Below are 20,800 nucleotides of genomic sequence, written 5' to 3' on the forward strand. Positions count from 1 at the left end.
TCGTGGAGTTAGTTTATGGAGTAAATGTAACGGACGTATGTCAATTAATGCTGTGCGTGTAAACCTCACTCCCCTTCCTTCAAGAGGCTCACCAGCGACTGACACTAGTGGCTGTGATCTTTAGCGTCCTTGTTAGCGTGCGCGCCTCCCACGCCGGAGGCCCCAGTTCGAATACCGCTTGCAACTGACACTAGCGGCTGTGGTCTTTAGCAACCTTGTTAGCGCCATCCTCTCACACCGGAGACACCAGTTCGAATCCCGCTCGGAGCAGGTCGAGTAGGGCCGGTTACATTTGGTGCCGTGACCGTGGTGGTAGTGAGGTTTAGAGGGGTGAATGTAACAAACGTAGGCCAGTAAGAGCTGTGCGACTGATGCTAAAGGCTGCGGTCTTTAGTGTCCCTGGTGGGTGCCTGTGTTTTGCATGGCAAAAAAGCTCAGTTAGTCTTTCCAAAAGGCATTCCTATAAGGCAAGGCAAGGCAAGTTTATTTATATAGCACATTTCATACACAGTGGTAATTCAAAGTGCTTTACATAGAATAAATTAAAATAATCAAAAGAAATCAGAATAATTAAAACGAATTAATATAATTTATAACTAAAATTCGTTTCCAGTTCTTGTGTTGCGAACACGCCAAAAAGTGGATACATAGGAACTATGAAAACGTTCCTCCGGTGCAAAAGCCCCTCATAAGTGTGTGTTTAGAGGGACATAAAATCAATAGCTGAAGATCAACACTATTAATCTACCTTGATAAAAGTTGCATTTATGATTTCTCTTCTTAATAAAAGGTCTTGCTTCTGGATTCCATTGATGCCCTTGCATTTGAATGTGATAATACTAATAACAATTTGCATAGTTGATTTCTCCCCATAGACCCTGAAACCAGTGCTCTATAAACTGCAGTCATGTACAATTTTAAAGGATAGTTCACCCAAAAATGTTTTCTGTCATCATTGAGTACAGACTGTAAATGATGAATTATTCCTGTAACCCATTACAGATTCAGATTTTTTGTGCTGCTTAATAAGTCTGGAGCTTTTACACATAGAAATCTCTTTTGACCGCACACAGAGCTGCACCGCTTGATCTCCCACAAGACACGCTCTGACTTCTACACAGGAGGTACTGATATTAGCAGCCACTAGCATCTCCTTCCCCTTAAAGAAATGTGAGCATGTTACAACATTAATTCCAATTCTGAAATGTGTCTAAGTCTGCCAAACTCTATCTCATTTACTTTAGTTCTAGCACAGAATAGTGAAAGGGACACATTTGTCATGCAAAATTAAGACTCATTTTTGACATGTTTTCAGTGTGACTTTGTGCTCTAGAATCTTAAATTCTCTAGTGTCAGTGTGCGCCTCTTTCTTTTGCTTAAGTGTTTCTCTCACCTCAGCACTCTGGTTCTGCATTTACATTTATGTTATTAGTAATTTTTTTTTTACCAAAGTGTATAATGATAACGTGTACAAATCACGAAATATGCTAAGATATTCCTCAAAAACAAGATGAATTCCACATCAATTGCAAAGTTATTACAGTGAGTCAATGAAGGCTTGGTGTTTTAGGAGTTTAGGAGGTGACTGAAGATTTAGAGGTTGTGGAGTTTTTTGTGAAATTTGTCGTAAATGAATGAATGAAGCTTTGGTTTGACATCAGAGTATAGTGTGTTTGGTTGTTAGAAAACTGGTGTTTTCTCTTCCTGAGTTGTTTCCTAGCTACACTCGTAAACCACTCGGGTGGAATTCACAGTGATGATGTAAACATACCGTAATGTTAAAAAAAGACCTGCTGGGAGAACTGGGTGGAACTGAAGTTCGGACCAAGTGATTTTTTAATTTATTTTTCAATCTCCGACTTGTCTGTATTCAATGCATGGCATTGTATTTGTTTCTTTATGGTGCATTGCAAACATTATTTCCTTAATTATTTTTTTCTCAAACATCCAAAGAACAAGATAAATTTATTCTAGACTTGCAATATAAATATACACTAACGTTCAAAAAGTTTAGGGTCACTAAGATTCTTTAATAATGTTACAAAAGATTTCTATTTCAAATAAATGCTGTTCTTCGGAACTTTCTATTCAACAAAGATTTTAAAAAAATATATCACAATTTCCACAAAAAAATATTAAGCAGCGGCAACTGTTTTCAACATTGATAATAATAAGAAATGTTTCTTGAGCAGCAAATCAGCCTATTAGAATGATTTCTGAAGGATCATGTGACACTGAAGACAGTAAAGACTGAGAGTAATGGCTGCTGATAATGTATCACAGGAACATATTATATTCTATAATATATTTAAATAGAAAACAGTTACTTTAAACTGTAATATTTTTTACTAGAAAAAATACTGATTAAGAAAATATTTTGCAGTTTTTCAGTGGTAGAGGCAGCAACTGTATGTACTGAATCCTGTCATATAAAGTGTGTTGCTTACACGTTTTTTATTATTATTTATTTTTTAGCCTCTGACCCATATGTGATCATCACCTGTGAGGGGGAGAAAGTTCGCTCCCCTGTGCACAAAGACACACGCTGCCCTAGTTTTGATATTAAGGGAATATTCTACCGCAGAAAGCCAAAGGAAGGCATTCACATCGAGGTGAGTTGGAAGTATGTAATTACTTCTCTTTCTCCTTCAGTCCTTTTCACCAACTGCTACTGCTGCCTGATCTGTTCCTCTTACCTTATTTCTGCTTTTCTTCTCTGTTTCTCCTGCTTAACCCCTCTGACTGCTCCTTGACGAACTCAGATCTACAATAAGAATGTGATTGTTGACACCTTCCTGGGTCAGGTGACCCTCTTTACTGACCCTAATGACCGACAAGAGCAGCACACGGTCTACCTTAAAGACAAGGGTAGTCGCCAAGACAACAACCTTCCAGGCACGCTGACTGTCCGCGTGATCACCTGCACCACTTTAACCAACATCTGATCACAAACTAAATGCAGCTTGAGCCTCATGCATCCCGCCACTTCACACTTTCAACTTGGTTTCTTCATTCACCCTCAATGCCTTTAGCACTCATACATTTCTCCTCTTTTTTTACAGTAAAGGGTTTGTTCACTCACCCCCCAAAAAATAACTGAAAGCTCTGTCATTATTCACTTTCATGATGTCCCAAACCCCTTTGCTGTTATGTTTTCTATAGATCAAAGGACAGTTTTGTATAATCCTCACAGTTGGTAGTGACCACAGTAATCCATACAGTAGATTCCGAGTCTTTTGAAGCCATATGATAGCTTTATGTGAGGAACAGACTGAAATTGAAGTCATTATTCAGTGATAATCTTCTGCTCCAGGGATCTGTTAACTTAAGAACACCTGTGAAATTGAATCAGTGAGTTGAACTTGGGCTGTGTCTGAAATCGCCCCCTTCTGAAATCGGCAGCTTTAGTAGTAAGATGAAAAGATCTATCTTCAACTCTGTCATGGAATATGTATACTCAACCTAATAATCTATTAAAAAGGAATTTATACCTGTATGATATTACGCTGTATCCACATTAAACCAGCGGTTTGGAAAATGGATGGATCTGCGGGCGACATCTACTGGCAAGATGCGGAAATTTATTCGGCGCAAGACTCTCACAGTGCATTATGGGTATTCTCTAGCCATTTAGCGTACATCGGTTGTAGACTCGTTATTGCGGTGCATTGTGGGATTGAATGAGTGCACTTGATAATGTCCACTAGGGGGTGATTTTTGACACAGCCTTGTACATCCTTGTAACATTGAGCCTGTTCTTTTCAGTGAACCATTTGATTTGGTTCACAAATCAGTTCTTGAGTTCTCACTTAATGACCACTGATCCATTCATTGATGCGTTTTCCATTGGTTCTTAATTTAACGGTTCACTGGAGGGGAAGGTTATTGGTGAATAATAAATAAATTTTTTTAAAGTAAAGCTATCGATTCCCTTCAGAAGACTTTAAAAAAGTTGTATGGACCACTTTTGTGGAGTTTGGAGCTTGACAGCATGTTGTGTGGAAAATAGATACATAAAGATTAGAAAATTATGTTTTTGTCTTCCACAAAAAACAGCATATGGGTTTATACACAAAGAACAGCATATGGGTTTATAACATGACAGTGAGTAAATTCTCTGTGAACGATTCTTTTAATACCACCCAGTCATGATCTGATATTGTAATAAAGGGCTATGCATTGTGTCCGGATGAGCAGCTGAGGTGGTCTAAGGTAGAATTAGATCCTTAAGGAGTCCTAGTCACATGATCGGCCATGCCTCGTCTGCCAGATCACTAAATGCAGCCCAGCCCGGGGAAATGATTCAAATCCGATTTTTTTTCCCCTTGTCTCTCTTTCCATCCCTTCTCTCCTCCACTTATTCAGTCATCACATATTCAGTCAGTTGTCAACACGTGCCCGTTCACACAGCTTCCCTCAAGATGCCCAGTGATGTGGAAGTCCACCTGATTACAAAGACCTTTATCTTTAGCTAGACCTGATCAGCTGTCATTTAGCTGAAAGATTTCAGTGACCGGTGGGCCGCAGCGAGCACCTCTTCAGATTCTCCGGGTCAAGTCGCTTAGCAACAGGAGCCTCGATTTGAGCCTACCGGAGCATGAAGGCAAGTTCTACTCTTACCAGTGGACTCATGGTACCAAAAGCCCACCCGAACTATCTGCCATGCCATTTTCTGCCTGGAAACATGGAAGGGCATTACAAAAATGCCGGGTCGTTTGATGAGCATTTCACCTTTGTTCTGCATTTGATAGTGTGTGTGTGTGTGTTTGTGTGTGTGTGTGTGTGTGTGTGTGTGTGTGTGTGTGTGTGTGTGTGTGTGTGTGTGTGTGTGTGTGTGTGTGTGTGTGTGTGTGTGTGTGTGTGTGTGTGTGTGTTCCACTAGCCCTCAAACATAACCTAAGGACCATTAAAAGGTTATGCACTTTTAAATCAAAGGGAAAACTCTATCAGTGCTAGCGGTGCTCAAAGGATGAAGAGCAGGCCTTTGGACCCACAAATATCTCTGGGTTTACCTCACTCTTGCTCTGAGGATCGCGAGACTGTAAAACAAGGATTTGTCTGTGTCTTAATGACTTTCTAGTCAGTCTCCTGCCAAACAGCATGTGCCATTGTTTGAGATTCGCAACAACTGCTGCACGATTGCATTAACGAACATTCTGTACTTAAGAGAAGATCCTTGTTTTTGTTTTTCTCTCAAGTTCTCTTGAAAATGAGGAACTACACCTTAACTACAGACACGTGGTGAATATCATCACCAGCTATGTGTCATTTCCAATGGCTAGTTGTGCTGTTCCACCAGAGACTGCTACAGAACTCTTTGTGCACTACAATGTCTTGTTTATGCTTCATCCCAAGATTTCAGTCACTATAACTGAGTTTTGGAAAAAGAAATAAGTCCACATCAGTCTTTTATCACGGTTGGGTATGTTTTAGCATCCTCTGATTTAAATGTCAGTGACACTGAAAAACTTCTTTTTACCGCAGACCTTTTTTAACCACAATGGCAAAGCATAAACTTCACTAAATTTAGTTTGAATTAAAATAAATAAATGCAGTTGCCAATGTGGTAAGAGAATAACATAATTCAAGTCATATTCTCTGAGAAGAAGACCTATCTTGTCCAGTTTTGTTTTAAGGATGTTAAAATGATTCTAGACAAGACAAAAACACTGATTAAGAATGTGATTTCTGCAGTGTTGAGTTGAAAATTTGTGGATTTATCCCTTCATAACTCATCTTCGCCAATTTCACTTCAAATTAATGAATTTATTATTTATTATTTATTTATATAAGAGTTTTTGTTACATTGTGTACATTTTTTTAAATAATCTTTAAATTCTTCCACAATGAAACAGATGTGAAGGCCAAATGGTGCAATAGTAACCATGAGCCTATTTGCAGTTTTTACTATTTATTGTCTAAAATGTAGCATAAGAATCTCAAACATTTGGTTAATATGACTAATGTTTATAAAATTTATAATGTTTTTAAAGTTGAGCCAGTATTGATACTCAAACCTAAATGAGCAAGAAAAGGAGAGAAGAGAGACACCAACAGTGTTAAATACCAAGTTTGTACAATGAAGTGCCAATCAGAGTAACAATGTTGGATGTCAAGATCACGCTGAAGCCCACTGGATTAGCCAGTGTGGCACACCAGAGACAAAATGATCTTATTCAGGGATGAAAGAAGCTTTTTCTTTAGCTCCATTACATTTCAGTTTTTATACAACCAGACTGAATTGGAAATCCCCAACAATAGCCCAGTCATTCTTTTACATCATTTGTGCCTCCACAGGCCAGATTATGGCGGTTAAACGGGATTTAGCAAGAAAAATTTCATGTCTGTGGAAGGATTTTACTTATCTCCATTTTGTCCTCTATGACTGACTGATTTAGATAATAGAAAGCAGGTTGTACTGAGCAAAGAGGTGTTTGTTTGAAAGTACAAGTTCAAACAGCAAAATGTTGACATGTATGGTTTAAGTTAGCCACCTTGTTTTTGCCTTTTAGATATGGAGACAGCAATTTTGCTCAGATGTGAATTGTTTTTCATGTTTGTTTCCATGAAGTCTAACCCTGTGGTTCTGTGGCACTATCAAAATATTGCTCTGTTTGTTTGAGCAATCCAACCAGCAACATTGGCTTAACCAATGGGGTGAGTTTGGGGCAGGGCTATCCGTTTTTTCTGACCATGGCAAATAAAGGGCAAGTTCTGGAATTTGTGCAGTTTAGTTAGATTATGTGTGCAGAAATTACACACTTTATACCATTTAATCTGACTAAACAAACTAATAAATAGCCTTAAATAGCCTTTCTCTTTACCTGTTTACCTGTTATCTTTAGACAACAAACCTTTCTCTTTTTTTACTTTGTTTCATCCAAAGCTTAAATTGTAGATTTTGATTTTAATGAGAATGATGTGAAAGATGCCAATGTGCCAGTACAGTTGGAGCCATATGCATTTCCTGTTATATTTATTTTCTATTGTCTATTTTGCCAAATTCCATATGTGGCCAATGGCATATAATAAGAACCGTTGAAGTTCAAGAACCTTGTGTAAAGATTTCTTTATATTTCGATCAATTATTTGTATGTTTTCTTTAATTCATTCGAATTTTTTTTGGCCCTGGCCAAATGGCTGAACGACAACGTTCAAATGGTCTTGGTTCACTCAGATAGTGGTGCATGCTTCAGATCAAATAGAGGAACCTTTGCCATGTTGTGTTGAGTGAATCTTGATGCTGCTTCCATGTGAAAGTGTAATCTAACATTGCATGTGGGTGTGTGTTTGTTTGTTTACAAACAGGATTTATACACACTATGGATTGATACAGCAACCCAATGTTTGCGCAGCTAACTCAATGTACGTATGAAGGAAACAACATTTGCAGAGGATGCCTAGTTTCACTCTCTTGCATAATTTATTCACAATCTCAACATGTATTATGTCTGTGGAGACTTTTAACTGCTTGTAATCACAAGGCAAATTCAAATCCTCTAAAGCACTGGCATTGTTTCGACTCATATGATCACGTGAATGACGTTCTTAAGTGTTTCTGCTGGCCGTTATTTGCTCTCTGTGATGTTACTGGCTCTCTGGCCTTGACTGCTGCATGTACTTTGGCTGAGTGAACCTCTTTTCTTTAACACACGCCGTCACAAATACCGTCATGTCATGTTGGACTTTCTCTAGGCATCTTGATAGAGTACAGCCTTAATAACCAGTGAATGCTTGTGGAGAGAGTGAATCCTATAGCTCTTTTTCATTTTTTGACATGGGTCAGATGTCCAGAGAATGAGCTTGTGATACTCTTGTATTTTTTCTGCTGATGTTGAACTTGAAACCAACATATATATATATATATATATATATATATATATATATATATATATATATATATACATAAACAGAAATACACAAAATATCTTGCATGGTATCATTCTATGAAATATAGCTGATATTATCTTTATAACAAGTATCTTTTATCAGCATTTTATACTCGTTTGTTTACTGTTTTATATCTAGCCATTGAATCTTGTGTTCAAAAAACAAACAAACAGACACGGACATATATACTATTATCTTTACTGATTGTAGGGTTTCTTTATCTTTTCTCTGTTTAAATGTGTTTTATTTTGCGTGTAAGTCTCTCCTGGGTTACACTGTGGTTATTTGATATACTTATTTGAAGTACTTTTTTTTTTCTTTTGTATTTTGTCAACTTGTGGCATGACTTTGAAATAAAAGATTAAAAAATATATTGCTGCAGTTGTTTTGTGTACAAGGATTTTTGAGACTTTATTTTCTCATCTGACGCTCCACTATTCTTACTCGGTCAAATCTTATTGTAATTTATCATTTGTTTTATTTTGTTTTGACACAGCAACATGAAGGTGAGTAAATTATGATAGAATTTGAATTAATGTTTTTATGTTGGGTCTGAGAGACCCCAGTGATGTATGTAAAAAAAACGAATTAAATTCAAATTTCATTCAAAGTTAAAACTTTAATTTTACTTTATTTTAACATATTCCTGATGTTGTTTCTTTTTGATTAGAAAAAAATTCAGGAAGAATCAATGGTGCTTTCACATTAAATGTTTTTCGACCGATTAAAATGGCTTTGGCCTTGAGAGATTATGGGTGTTGTATATTCTGGATTCATGCCATTTCCATTTAAACTTTACAATCAGGGAATCAGACACACCCAGCATCTGTTTATAGATACAAAAGCTTGACCTTTTCATGTTTAGTTTGCAGAGGAGATGAACGTGTAACGGGAAACTAGTGGCCATGTACCTCAGTTGAAGTGACCAGCAGAGCTTTGTGTCAAGCCTTCCCTCCCCCACAGTGACCGGCCGCTGTGTAACCCCGCCTCCTCTAAGCTGGATCAGGAGTGCCATTGAAGGAGACGCTGAATGCTGCCACTGCTCTCCTGCTGCATTACCCAACATCACACATCAACAGGTAGTCCACAGTAGGACATACGTAAGAGGACGACGACACAATTGAGCGACTGTTGAAGAGTGTGCTTTATCCTCTGATATCATTGTCTGATACACCTGTCAATCACCTGACTCCAGATCAGCTCTTGAGCCTGGACGTGTGGACCTAAATAACATCTGGTGACAGAAGGACGAACAGATAGAGATGCAAAGGTAGAAGAAGGGAAAAGCAAGAGAAACTCTTGAGTCACTGTGAGGTGAGTAAGTGTTCAGACTCAGGGCTTAGCCGTCCAGCACCTCATGCTCTTTTAAGGCTTTACAGAAAGCTTCTTACTGCTGACTGTTTTCTGCTCTGCCGCTCTCTGTACCAGGCCTCAGGAGGAACCATTTATGCCTTCCTATAGAGAGAGAACGGTTGTGAAATACTTGGGCATAAGCAAGCAAAAATCGTCCTTTCTTCCTTTTGAAAAATCGCAACATACTTAAAATTAGTTTGATTTACTTAAAAAGCCAAATTGTGTGAGAAAATAAAACATGTTTTTAGAGAAAATATCTTGAATTAAGTAGGCTACATTTATACTACCCATTGGCAAGTAGATTTTTCTTTCTTTTTTTAATCATGAATCAAATTTAGCAAGGTTTATGCTTGAAACAAGAATACACAGCCTGTAGGGTAAGAAAAATAAGTACAATTTAAGATGAATAACAAGTCTTAATATCTTATGCTTTTTCTCCTGATATTGTTGTAAAGATATATTTACTGGAAAACAAGGCAAAAATAACCATTAAGTCTTATAAATTAGTATTAGGAAACAATTTATTTAACAGTGTCTTTGTTGCACATAGTACTAGAGCAATAATTATAAATTATACATAATTACTTATGTAACTAATCCTAAACCAAATCCTAAACCCAAATTCTAACCCTAGAGTAAGTGCATGTTTAACATTACTCAGTACTTACATTTATTATTACTCTGTAACAAAGACCTTAAATAAAGTGTAAAAAGATGTTAATTATCAGATATTGTTAACATTAGGTAACTTCATCAGTTAACATGAACTGATAATGAAAAATATTTCTAAAGCATTTATTAATCTCAGTTTATGTTAATCTCAACATTTACTAAAGTATTATTTAATTCAAACACTGTATCTAACATGAGCTAACAATAAACAGTTATATTTGTATATATATTTTTTTTTAACAAAGATTAATAAGTACTGCCAGGAATCTATTGCTCATTGCTATTAATGTATTAACTATCCTCAACTAATGGAACCTTATTATAAGTTTTACCATTATCATTTATCATGACTACTACATGTGTTTTTTATTTTAATATATATATACATTTATACCTACTATATTTTAATTTCCTACTTACATTTTTTATTTTTAGTGTAAAACTGTCATCCACGTGTGTTTGTGTGGATGGGATGCAGCATCTTCTACAGAGAAGTGAATTGCATTGACATGCTGCTGAGCTGACGGACACAGAGGAAGTGAATGTGTTAATCTGCCTCTGGCACTCAGTGACGTGCTGAATAAAGCAGTTAAGAGTTTAGAGGGGCACAAGATTTAAGACCTTTAGTGAGTCTTGGCCCAGGGCAAACGACTGGTTATGAAACCAGCCAAATAAACGTCTGACCTATAAGTCTAGAAACACATGAGCAATAATAAGGGAACACGTTCATTATTTATTCCGTGCTTCACTGCTAAAGGGATAGTTCTACCAAAAATGAATATTCTGCCATCATTTACTCACCCTCAACCTGTATGAATTTCTTTCTTCTGCTGAACACAAAATAAGAAATTTTGAAGAATGTCTGTAACCAAACAGTTTATGGGCCCCATTGACTTCCATATTATTTTTTCCCCCCATACTTTTTCCCATAGTGTTTCTGCCATTATACCGATCCCATGAACTGTGAGATTAGACGTGGTTAGGCGAGAAAAGCCAGACAGTTTACATTTTAATCTATAATCTCTTTAAATGTTATAGCTTGATGTCTTCATGTACTCTTTTTTTGCCAGATCCTTTTTTTCTCTCCAAACTGCCAGTGTTGGGGAACAACTAACTAAAAATACTGTGTAGAAATGCTACTATAGCTACTATATGCTACTCAGTTTTTAAAATAAAATAAGTGTAGTGTGGTTTATTTTCTTAAAATTAGCATCTTGCCGGGCTACAGTTTCAGAGTAGCTTCTCCAATGTTCAAAATGTATAGTTATGTGAACAGAGTGCTAGATGCCAACCTAGAGTTCGTTTCACCCTGGTTCCCTCGACAAAAACTCAATAGGCTTTTGAATTATTGCAGAAAATAAGATCAGTGGCCAACAAAAGTATATGATGTTTATGAAGTAAACAGCTAAATGTAGGCTTTAAATTAACTACACCACAGTTGCGTGACTACAACATCACCATCACGTAGACTAGTGAGTAGACGAGTTTACCTGTTTGGCTGATGATGTTGAATGTCCAGGGTTGCCAAGTAGAATTTGGCTACTTTAAAATCGGTGCCACGGGTTGTTGTTTTTTCCCCCCGTGGGTTAAAGGTTTCACATATTGCATAAACTGAATTTGTCTGAAATGCTTGTAATGCTTGTATAATGTTTTATATTCCTCCATTGATAAAACTGTGCTAGATAATTTTGAGGGAGTTGAACTACATTTGACCTCCAGTGAGCTCCTTAATGAATACAATATGATGTTTATGATTACTAGATTGTGATTTTAAAGTAGAAATTCAGTTTAATTACAGTGACTGTAAAATATGAATGTAAAATAAGGTCATTGGACTATTTTTGATTGACCTTTGGGCTAGTTTTGTTTCACAGACCTGGCAATACATAAAACTTAGACTTCAGGACAATGGAACCAAAACTGCTAAAATGCTAACTTTGGCCTACACATATGTTATTCATACTATGTACAAACTGCATTTTGTCTCTCGGTATGCAAACTGAGTCTTTTCAAGATGTGGTTTTATTTGAATAACTTCACAAATCTTCCCTCAAAATCCATGTGACACACTAACATAATGTCACCTTGTGTCTCAATGGATATACTATCCATCCTAAACAGTATGTGAGATTAAAACAAGTGTGTCCCAAAGAATAGTATGTTGAAAAGAGTATGCCAGAAGTCCCCTTATGGTCTACTATTTCCCGTGGTTTTTCGAAGTGTGGATCCGTGCACACTATAACAGCTAATATTGCCCACAACCTACTGCACTTTGGAGGAGGATTCAGAAAAACTACACACACGAGTAAAAAGTGTTCATAAAACTACAAAACATGGCGGATGTGCACGGTCAATGGTTCAGATAACGGGGTTTGAGTGACTAATAATCAACATTTAAGCTGATAAAAATATTAATGTAATATTATCCATGTTATATTTCATCTGCAAAAACAATCTGAACTTTTATAAAGTTCCGCTTGGCCATTAACTTTTAAATGCATTGTTATGCATGAATATGAGGAGAGTCTCCGCATGAAAGACCCGGGACTGGCAGATCAACGTGCAACTGCATTTCTCTACGATACAATAGGAAATTAAATTAAATGAGGAGGATTTTATCTTTGACAAGATGATTGACAGGTCAGTTTACATGACAGGATAGCGACAGGGAGAACAGATGTTATTTACAATACAGATTGTTTCAAAGCTCTTCTGCTACACATTCAAAAGTGTGTACGTTTTCTTCACAAAAAGAGTACATATTTTTAGGGCGTAGTGTAAGTAGGCGAATTGAGACGCAGCATCAGTCTCTGCTGAAGGCCTGAGGCGACCCAGAGCAGGTGATGTGGTTTCCCTTCCGTTTCACCTTCATCTCTGTGTTACCTGAGTTTGCAAAACTCAAATGAACAAAAGCCAAGTTCATCGACAGATCTATACCGATTACTTCATTTATGCATTGTACCACTTTTCTGCATCACATTCTTAAAAACAAAATTGGTCTTTATATTGTGCTTAATCTGTGATTAACATCCATACTAATCTTCTTATTGAGTGTGCCATGAGGACAGCACAGGAGGTAACGCATACCTCAGTCTTACTCCCCAAACTACATTCTCACATTTAATTCGATAATAGTGACATGAACCTATGAAACTCAAAAATAGATCTGTGAGGCAGTTAAGAAGGCATTTTTATGATACCTGCTCGTGACGCGGGTGAGGATGGAATTGGTTATGCAGTGTTGAAGAAGGAGAAAAAACGCACAAGGAAATGATTCAGCTGGAATTTACAATCGACAGTTTGCATAGTGACAAGCTTAATAATAATAATAATTTATTACATTTATATAGCGCTTTTCTCGGCATTCAAAGAATCTCCTCAACCACTACCAATATGCAGCATCCGCCTCACTAACACCTCTACCAGCAACAACCTCTTTTTTCCCAGAAGGTCTCCCATCCAGGTACTAACCAGGCTCAGCCCTGCTTAGCTTCAGTGGGCAACCAGTCTTGGGCTACAGGGTGATATGGCTGCTGGCATTATCTACAGAAATCTGTGTAAGCTCCTAAAGACTCCCTCTCCTTCCCTGCTGCTCACCTGACCTCCCATGGACTGCATGTGTGCTGCTGCTCCGGTTAACCCTATGGAGTCTGTTATTTTATTATTTAAATCTTTCCCGCCATTGACGGAACTTTCCAGCTTTCCGTGTTTTCATTGCTATACGGTAGGGGGTGCTATTACACATCTTCTGAAAGAGTACAGAATCTCCAGATCAAAAGACATGTGAAGAAGCAGAAACAAGTGATAGTATGTAAGCAGTTGCATATGTAAAATAAAGCGATCATTAACATTAATGGGATAGTTCACCCAAAAATTGTAATTACGTCATGATTTACTCACCCTCAAGCCATCCTAGGTGTATATGACATTCTTTTTTCAGACGAATACAATCAGAGTTTAATGTCCTGGCTCTTCCAAGCTTTATAATGGCAGAAAATGGATGTTCACTTCCATTGTAAGTATCTCACTGTAACCCAGATTTTCACTTGTTATTCCTTTGAAAGAAAGTGAGATACAAGTGGAAACTATTTTTGCGATTGGCATTATGCCACATAAGCTGTGATTTGAGCTTAAGTTACTGAACCTGAAACAAACAATATTCCTCAATGCAAGTTTTTTTTCTTCATTGATCATAAGAGGGCTTAAAAATCCACAGGGGCCTGATGTTTCTGAGAAGTTTTTGAGATCTGAATACTCCTAGAGGTCAGACCCTTGTCTGCATTTGAAAAGCGTTCAAAGGCGCACAAAACCGTTCTAATACAGAGAAGGACAAGGAATACAAAGGGAATTGTTGAACATTGGCACTTAAAGTGGTGTGGCATTGACAGGGCAGTTCTGCAGCCCAATCAGCAGACCACACTCTTTTAGCCTTTAAATCATTGAGGGAAGCTCATTGTGTGTTTTATGCACTGCTCTATATGCTGGCTGTAATAACATGTATTCTGTAAGGACTTGAGGATGCTCTGCCTGAGTAAAACTATTGTTGGATCTGCTTTCACAGCTGTGTAATTATCCTCAGTAGCACAGGGTGTAAATACATACATCAAGTATATTTGGCATCAGGCAGTTGCTTCAAGTAACTTCAAGCAGCATTTTATTCAAAAAGCGTTCTGTGTGATATTCTGTAGTACTGATAATATCTTTATAATGATCACGGTGTGGACAGTCTCAGTCTTATATTAAAATAAACTGTAACCTTGTTGTGGTTTTCATTGCAGGATAATATGCCTCAATCGGTGATCTGGTATACTTTTTGGGTTGACCCACACAGCTCTTCTGTGCTCTGCAAAGTTCAAGATGTTTTTGGTCTTTAATACTCTTGGGATCAGTAGATTCTTACTAGTTAAGCTACCGTATATTGTAAAAATGTTCCTCCATTGTAATTCTATTTTAAAATGTATGATGCAATGTGAAACTGTGATCAGATTATTGTTTTTATTTCGAAACACCGTAATATCTTTGTTTATTAATTATTTGAGAAATAGGTGTGGACTATTTTTTTCATAATTTTTTCATGCTGTACAGCAGTGCATTTGCTTTGATCTTTTTTTTTATTTGATACATTATTTTTTAATGTCCTCTTATTCTCTTTATTTTTATCCTGTATAGGTCCCTCACATGGTGACTTCTAATGTCAAAACTCTAAACCAGAAACATGGTCATTCTGCAACAGGTAAGACTTGTTCTTATTTTCTTACTCAATGTTAAAATTCTTTACTTGCTCAAAGGACACTGTAATTTGGCAGCTAGAACATCATGCATTATTAACACACTTTCCCTGGATATATTGAACTATATCCAGTTTTCCACTCCAGTAATCAATTTGAATGAAGCTGCTTTAAATTATGTTCCTGTTATAGTGCAATGGCTACCTTGCATTCTCAATGAGTCATATTGCTATGACAAAAAAAATCTCTGTGCTGGACCTGTTGGGACTATGGTCGATTACATTAACAATATAACAACCGACAGGTGACTGAGGTTAAGATTTAAAAGGCATAATCCTTCTTATAGGGTGCCATGCTTTATATTAAATAAAAAAACAATTTTACAGAGAACCAAATACAAAACAAAACTGTCTTTTATTTACTTAAAATTTTATTCTGTTTTTTCAATAATGTTTTTAGTCTGTTTTTGCAATAATGTTTTTAAGTCTGTTTTTGCAATAATTTATTAATTTTTCCAATGACTACTTATTGTTTAAAGATTTGATTAATTGATTGGTTGTCCCATAGGGGGACTTTGTCTGGTTGGACCTAAGAACAGGCCGCGAGTTTGATGTCCCTGTTGGTGCCGTGGTCAAACTCTGTGATTCAGGTCAAATTCAGGTCTTGGATGATGAAGGAAAGGTGAGTCTTTCAGTGTGTACCACTCATAATTATGCCCAACATGCGAGAGAAGAGCAGTTAGTGAACTATGAAAGCACTTTTTCTACCAATCAGAAAGGGAGGTTTAATAGTCTGTCCTTTCCCCATAAAGGAGCATTGGATCTCTCTTCAGAATGCTACAAACATCAAGCCCATGCACCCAACCTCCATTCATGGAGTGGAGGACATGATCCGTCTCGGGGACCTGAATGAAGCTGGTATCCTCAGAAATCTCCTGATCCGTTACAATGACAGGGTCATATATGTAAGTCTGAACTTTGACATGTATCTCTCTGGTCTTTGATATTCATTTTATTGCATGGGAATCTAATAAGGCTGCATGGAAAATTTCACGATTGTTCTCAAAAAATCATATGACGATTATTTAGTCAAATATAGTGACCGTAATTACAATTTAAACCAGTAAATATTACATAATTTAGACTATTGCATAATATTAACCAGTAGCCAAAATCTTATTTTGGCCTTATTTGATCAAAGTCCATGTTTTTCTCACTTAATATTCTCTTTCACTAAGAAATACATCAGATAATAGAAGTAAAATGGCTTTTAATTGCAGATGATACTTTTTTAACAACACTGGTTCCTTGCTGCTTAGCATGAAATATATTTTTGAAGATTTTATGCTTCAAAACTTGTTGACTTAGAAATAGACTGTTGTTAGAACATTGGCATTGATTTATGACTGAACAATGTATTGAGACCAAAACATTTTACCATTGTAGCGTTTGCTGAATATAAAATCTTGATTTGAAAAAAAAGAATGATTTGTTTTGGTCTCTTATATGGTATAGCTTTTTTGCTTGTTGTTTTTGTTTTAGGTTTCAGATCACATCAGCTTTGTGAAATGTGACCTTTTCATTTTGTTTCATCATTGAATCCCCTTAAGCCGTTCTCACCACTAGAATGCTTAATGGAAAGGCATTGTAGCTTTGTCATAGTTTAAATGGATGCTTGAATCATTTCAATCATTGGGCACAGGCCTTGCGTAGGACTCATTTGTATGGAAATGTGTTTAGTGCACTTAGCTGATCAGATGTATTTACTTTTTGCTTCTCTAGAAGGTCAATTTCCAATTTTCTTGTCACTTGCTCTTTCTTGATGGTATAAAAGTGCATTAGCATTAGCAGAGACCTTCCAATTCAGTGAATTGGAGGGTCTGACTGATTCATAACGCTCAATGTGAAAGTTATACAGTTCAGTGATGTTATTGATCTGAGCAAATAGCTCAAATATGGAAATTCTGTCATGATATCAGTTTTACATTTTGAAGGAGTAACAGGAAAAACAATAATGTTGGCTTTGTGAATAACATAACCATAAATGATTAAATTAAAAGTTAAACTTACTTTATAATAGTTGGCTCTGCATATTAAGCTTGGATCGGAAAGTATTTTAACATAAAAAAATTGTTTTACAGTCTTACTCACAAAGTTGCTATAGTTCATAACCAAAAAAAATGATTTGTGCTTCAGTGAGGGAAGTCAATTGTGACTTCATTAACAACTCACTGAGGGAGTGAGTTTGGTTCAAACCACTGACTCATGAGTGAGTTTTTGTCTGAACAGACACAGAGTCATTTCGTGAGCTTAGAATTATATGTTTCTATCTCCACTTTTGGTCGAAATTGAGTTTTTGACATACTCTTATCCATTAGGTGTTTATTAATGCCTGTGTGGTGTTATTTTTGTAAAAAAAATATTTTGTTAGTAGTTATTAATAAAATAAAAAGGTTCCATCTCACAAAACAGCAGGGATTTAAAAACTTTGGTGCTCAATATCTCAGAACTACCCTAAACAGAGATAGAACTGTATAATTCTGAGCTCACGATTTGTTCATGAATCGGACATCACGGCTCACGTCGTGTCCATTGCTAAGTGCAGGAAACACTGGCAAGAACCCTAAAAAAGTAATTGGCTCACCTCAGATGATATTTGATGAAATCACATATTTAGGCACAAAGTTTTCTCAACTGTCACCAAAGACTTGATTTTAAATATTGTTGCAAATACTTTGTGATTTTGTCACATTTGCAACAATTCAAAGTCCTGTTCATTGTATATAACCACTTTTCTACCATCGGGCCGAACTGTTCTAAGAATGGTAAAGAACTGTTACGGTTATATTTCCACTTGAGCTTGGTTTGGCAAGGCTCGATTATAAACTGTTCTCGGCCTGGAATTCTCAGCACAGTTGGCTTACCGTACTTGTAAAATGCATGTAGTGATGAGCGGAGTAACACAAGCGAAATAACACAAGTTAATAATAGAAATAACCTGGTCACTATTTACATCTCATATCTCTGTAAACTCTTCCGTTACCAAGGCAACGACTGATGCAATTATTTTGCATTCCAAAGAGCTCCGTTATCAGCCCCACAGTGGAACATGAAACCATATACTGGCTGGGCCGGATCGCCACGGATTGAACAGTTAAGCAACGAGAACGGTTTGGCCCGAATGGTGGAAAAGCAGCTTATGTGTTCACAATAATGTATTTCAGACGTACACGGGATCGATCCTGATAGCAGTGAATCCATACCAGCTCCTGCCTATCTACACACCTGATCACATTCGCCTCTATACAAACAAAAAGTTAAGAGAGATGCCACCACACATCTTTGGAATTGCAGACAACTGCTACTTCAGCATGCAAAGGAACAATAAGGACCAGTGCTGCATCATTAGGTAAATCAAAGCCGGTAACGGTTTAAGATAAGTTTGATTTTTACCACAGTATAATTCACTGGTTAATGCACATGACTCTGTTGACTATGTTGCGTGTTCAGTGGTGAGTCTGGAGCTGGGAAGACGGAGAGCACCAAGCTCATTTTGCAGTTCTTGGCAGCTATCAGTGGCCAACACTCCTGGATTGAGCAGCAGGTTCTGGAGGCCAACCCTATTTTAGAAGGTCAGGAAGATCATCTCTAAACCTAATGACATGATACCTACCTGTCTGACACTGATCCAGTAATTGCCAGAACTTGTTAAACACAATATGCTATGAAAGCAGGATAGTGCACCTATCAGAATAGAAATTAACATTCCTTTAAAATGAAATTAGGAAAAGGGTAGGAAAAAGACTTTTGTAATTTTAAATTTAAAAAAAAGAATAAAAAAATCAAGTGCTGTCAAGTTTAGTTTTTAATAAAATAAAATGAATTGATATGTTTTCTGTATGAATAAAAAAAAATATCTTTTAAATTTAGTTTTTAATAAAATAATATTAATTGATATATTTTTCTGCATGAATAAAAAACATGTTATTATTCATACAGTATACTGGATGTGATATGTCCAGAAGCATTACATTCGATTAATAAGGGATGTTTGAAATTTAAAATGAAAAAATGTATACATTTATATTTCTTCATTATTTTACTGTGAAAAGTTTATATATGTATATATAAACATAATGATAGTTTTATACTTTTAAAGGGTTTATTAATTGTTTTGACAGTATTGAACTTAATTTAGAGAAATTAGTATTCTGTAAGTCAGCGAATAAAATTGATTATGATTATTAAAAAATATCATAAAATATTTTTTTTTCTGTCGCAACATTGAATTTCTTTTCATTTAAGGAAATTCCTTGTCCTGTCGTTCCAATTAAAATTTCAATTCAGCTTTGTGTGAATTCAGAATTTTGTTCAACCCTGTATCAAAAGATGACTGGGCTTTGTAACCACACCAAAGGCTTTTGCTGTTTGCCGTGGAATTGAGATTTGTTTTTTGAAGTTTCCCCTGTTCCCACAGCATTCGGTAATGCTAAGACCATACGCAATGACAACTCCAGCCGATTTGGGAAATACATTGACATTCACTTCAACAAGCGGGGAGCTATCGAGGGGGCAAAGATCGAGCAGTACCTGCTGGAGAAATCAAGAGTTTGCAGACAGGTGAGAGATTGAGGATGGGCAGAATGTGTCTCACGGTGGGTCTCTTTATCGTGCTATTGCTTATGCTGATGTCAGTGATGAGATTTCATTTCATTGTCTTTGTAGGCAGCCGATGAGAGGAACTACCATATATTCTACTGTATGCTTGCAGGCATGAGCCCTGATCAGAAGACTAAATTAGGGCTGGGCCTGGCCAAAGACTACATTTATCTTACTATGGTGAGTGCCTGTGTTTTATCAGCACAAACTAATACACATTTACACAGTTCCCTGTATATTATGAAAGCATTTTATTAGACCCTTTCCATTAAAGAAATAGTTTACTCAAAAATGACAATTCTCATGTAGTTCTGGACCTGTGTGACTTTGTTTCTTTTGTGGAACAAAAAAATCTTAAGGTTTTTTTTTTCTTTGATGAATATTCTGGCTGCTCTGATTCATATAACAAAAGTGAATGGGAACTGGGTCTTCCAAGAAGTCATATCGACTACTTTTATGATAGTTTTATTGTGCCTTTTTGTCATTTTGGAGCTTTAAACTAACTAGTCCCCATTCAGTTCCATTATATGGAAGCAAGGACATTCTTTAGAATTTCTCCTTTTGTGTTCCACTGAAGAAAGAAACTCATACAGATTTGAGGAACACCATGAGGAATTTTTGGTACTATTCCTTAATATATAATATACTCACTGGTGAGCCAAAACATTATGAGCAGTCACAGGTCAGGGTACATTAAGCGTTGATCCTGGACCTTAGAGCAGTGGAAGAAGGTTGCGTGGATGGCCATGTACGTGTGCACCATTTATCTGGGGAAGTGATGGCACCAGGATGCTCTGACGACGACAAGCTGGTGGAGGAAATGGATGCTCTGGCCTCCAAATTCCCCAAATCTCAATCCATTTGAATATATGTGGGATGTGCTGGACCAACAAGTTTGATCCACAGTGGCTCCACCTCGCAATCTACAGGACTTGAAGGATCTGCTGGCACTGTTTTGGCAGCAAGTGATCATAATGTTTTAGCTCGTCAGTGTGTGTG

At 36.8% G+C, this 20,800-nt stretch overlaps 2 protein-coding genes across 3 annotated transcripts in view; both read left to right on the forward strand.

Moving 5' to 3' along the window:
- Nucleotides 1–3,190, forward strand: part of capn5b (calpain 5b) — a 39,825-nt gene extending 36,635 nt beyond the window's left edge. Inside the window, exons 12-13 of the mRNA XM_077233061.1 lie at nt 2,476–2,612; nt 2,763–3,190. Coding sequence (XP_077089176.1) covers nt 2,476–2,612; nt 2,763–2,945 — 320 coding nt within the window. The 3' untranslated portion in view covers nt 2,946–3,190. The remainder of the gene's footprint in view (nt 1–2,475; nt 2,613–2,762) is intronic.
- A 5,591-nt stretch (nt 3,191–8,781) lies between these two features.
- myo7ab (myosin VIIAb) overlaps nt 8,782–20,800 on the forward strand; it is a 42,000-nt gene continuing 29,981 nt past the window's right edge. For both annotated transcript variants that reach the window (XM_077233059.1, XM_077233058.1), the window contains exons 1-8: nt 8,782–9,204; nt 15,085–15,148; nt 15,711–15,824; nt 15,955–16,107; nt 18,367–18,551; nt 18,653–18,774; nt 19,620–19,762; nt 19,868–19,981. In XM_077233059.1, the coding sequence (XP_077089174.1) occupies nt 15,131–15,148; nt 15,711–15,824; nt 15,955–16,107; nt 18,367–18,551; nt 18,653–18,774; nt 19,620–19,762; nt 19,868–19,981 (849 nt within the window). In that variant the 5' untranslated portion in view covers nt 8,782–9,204; nt 15,085–15,130. The remainder of the gene's footprint in view (nt 9,205–15,084; nt 15,149–15,710; nt 15,825–15,954; nt 16,108–18,366; nt 18,552–18,652; nt 18,775–19,619; nt 19,763–19,867; nt 19,982–20,800) is intronic.

The sequence above is a fragment of the Siphateles boraxobius genome, unplaced genomic scaffold, assembly GCF_051911475.1.
Source record: "Siphateles boraxobius isolate OS27281-9 unplaced genomic scaffold, OSU_SipBor_1 18, whole genome shotgun sequence".
Classification (NCBI taxonomy): domain Eukaryota; kingdom Metazoa; phylum Chordata; class Actinopteri; order Cypriniformes; family Leuciscidae; genus Siphateles; species Siphateles boraxobius.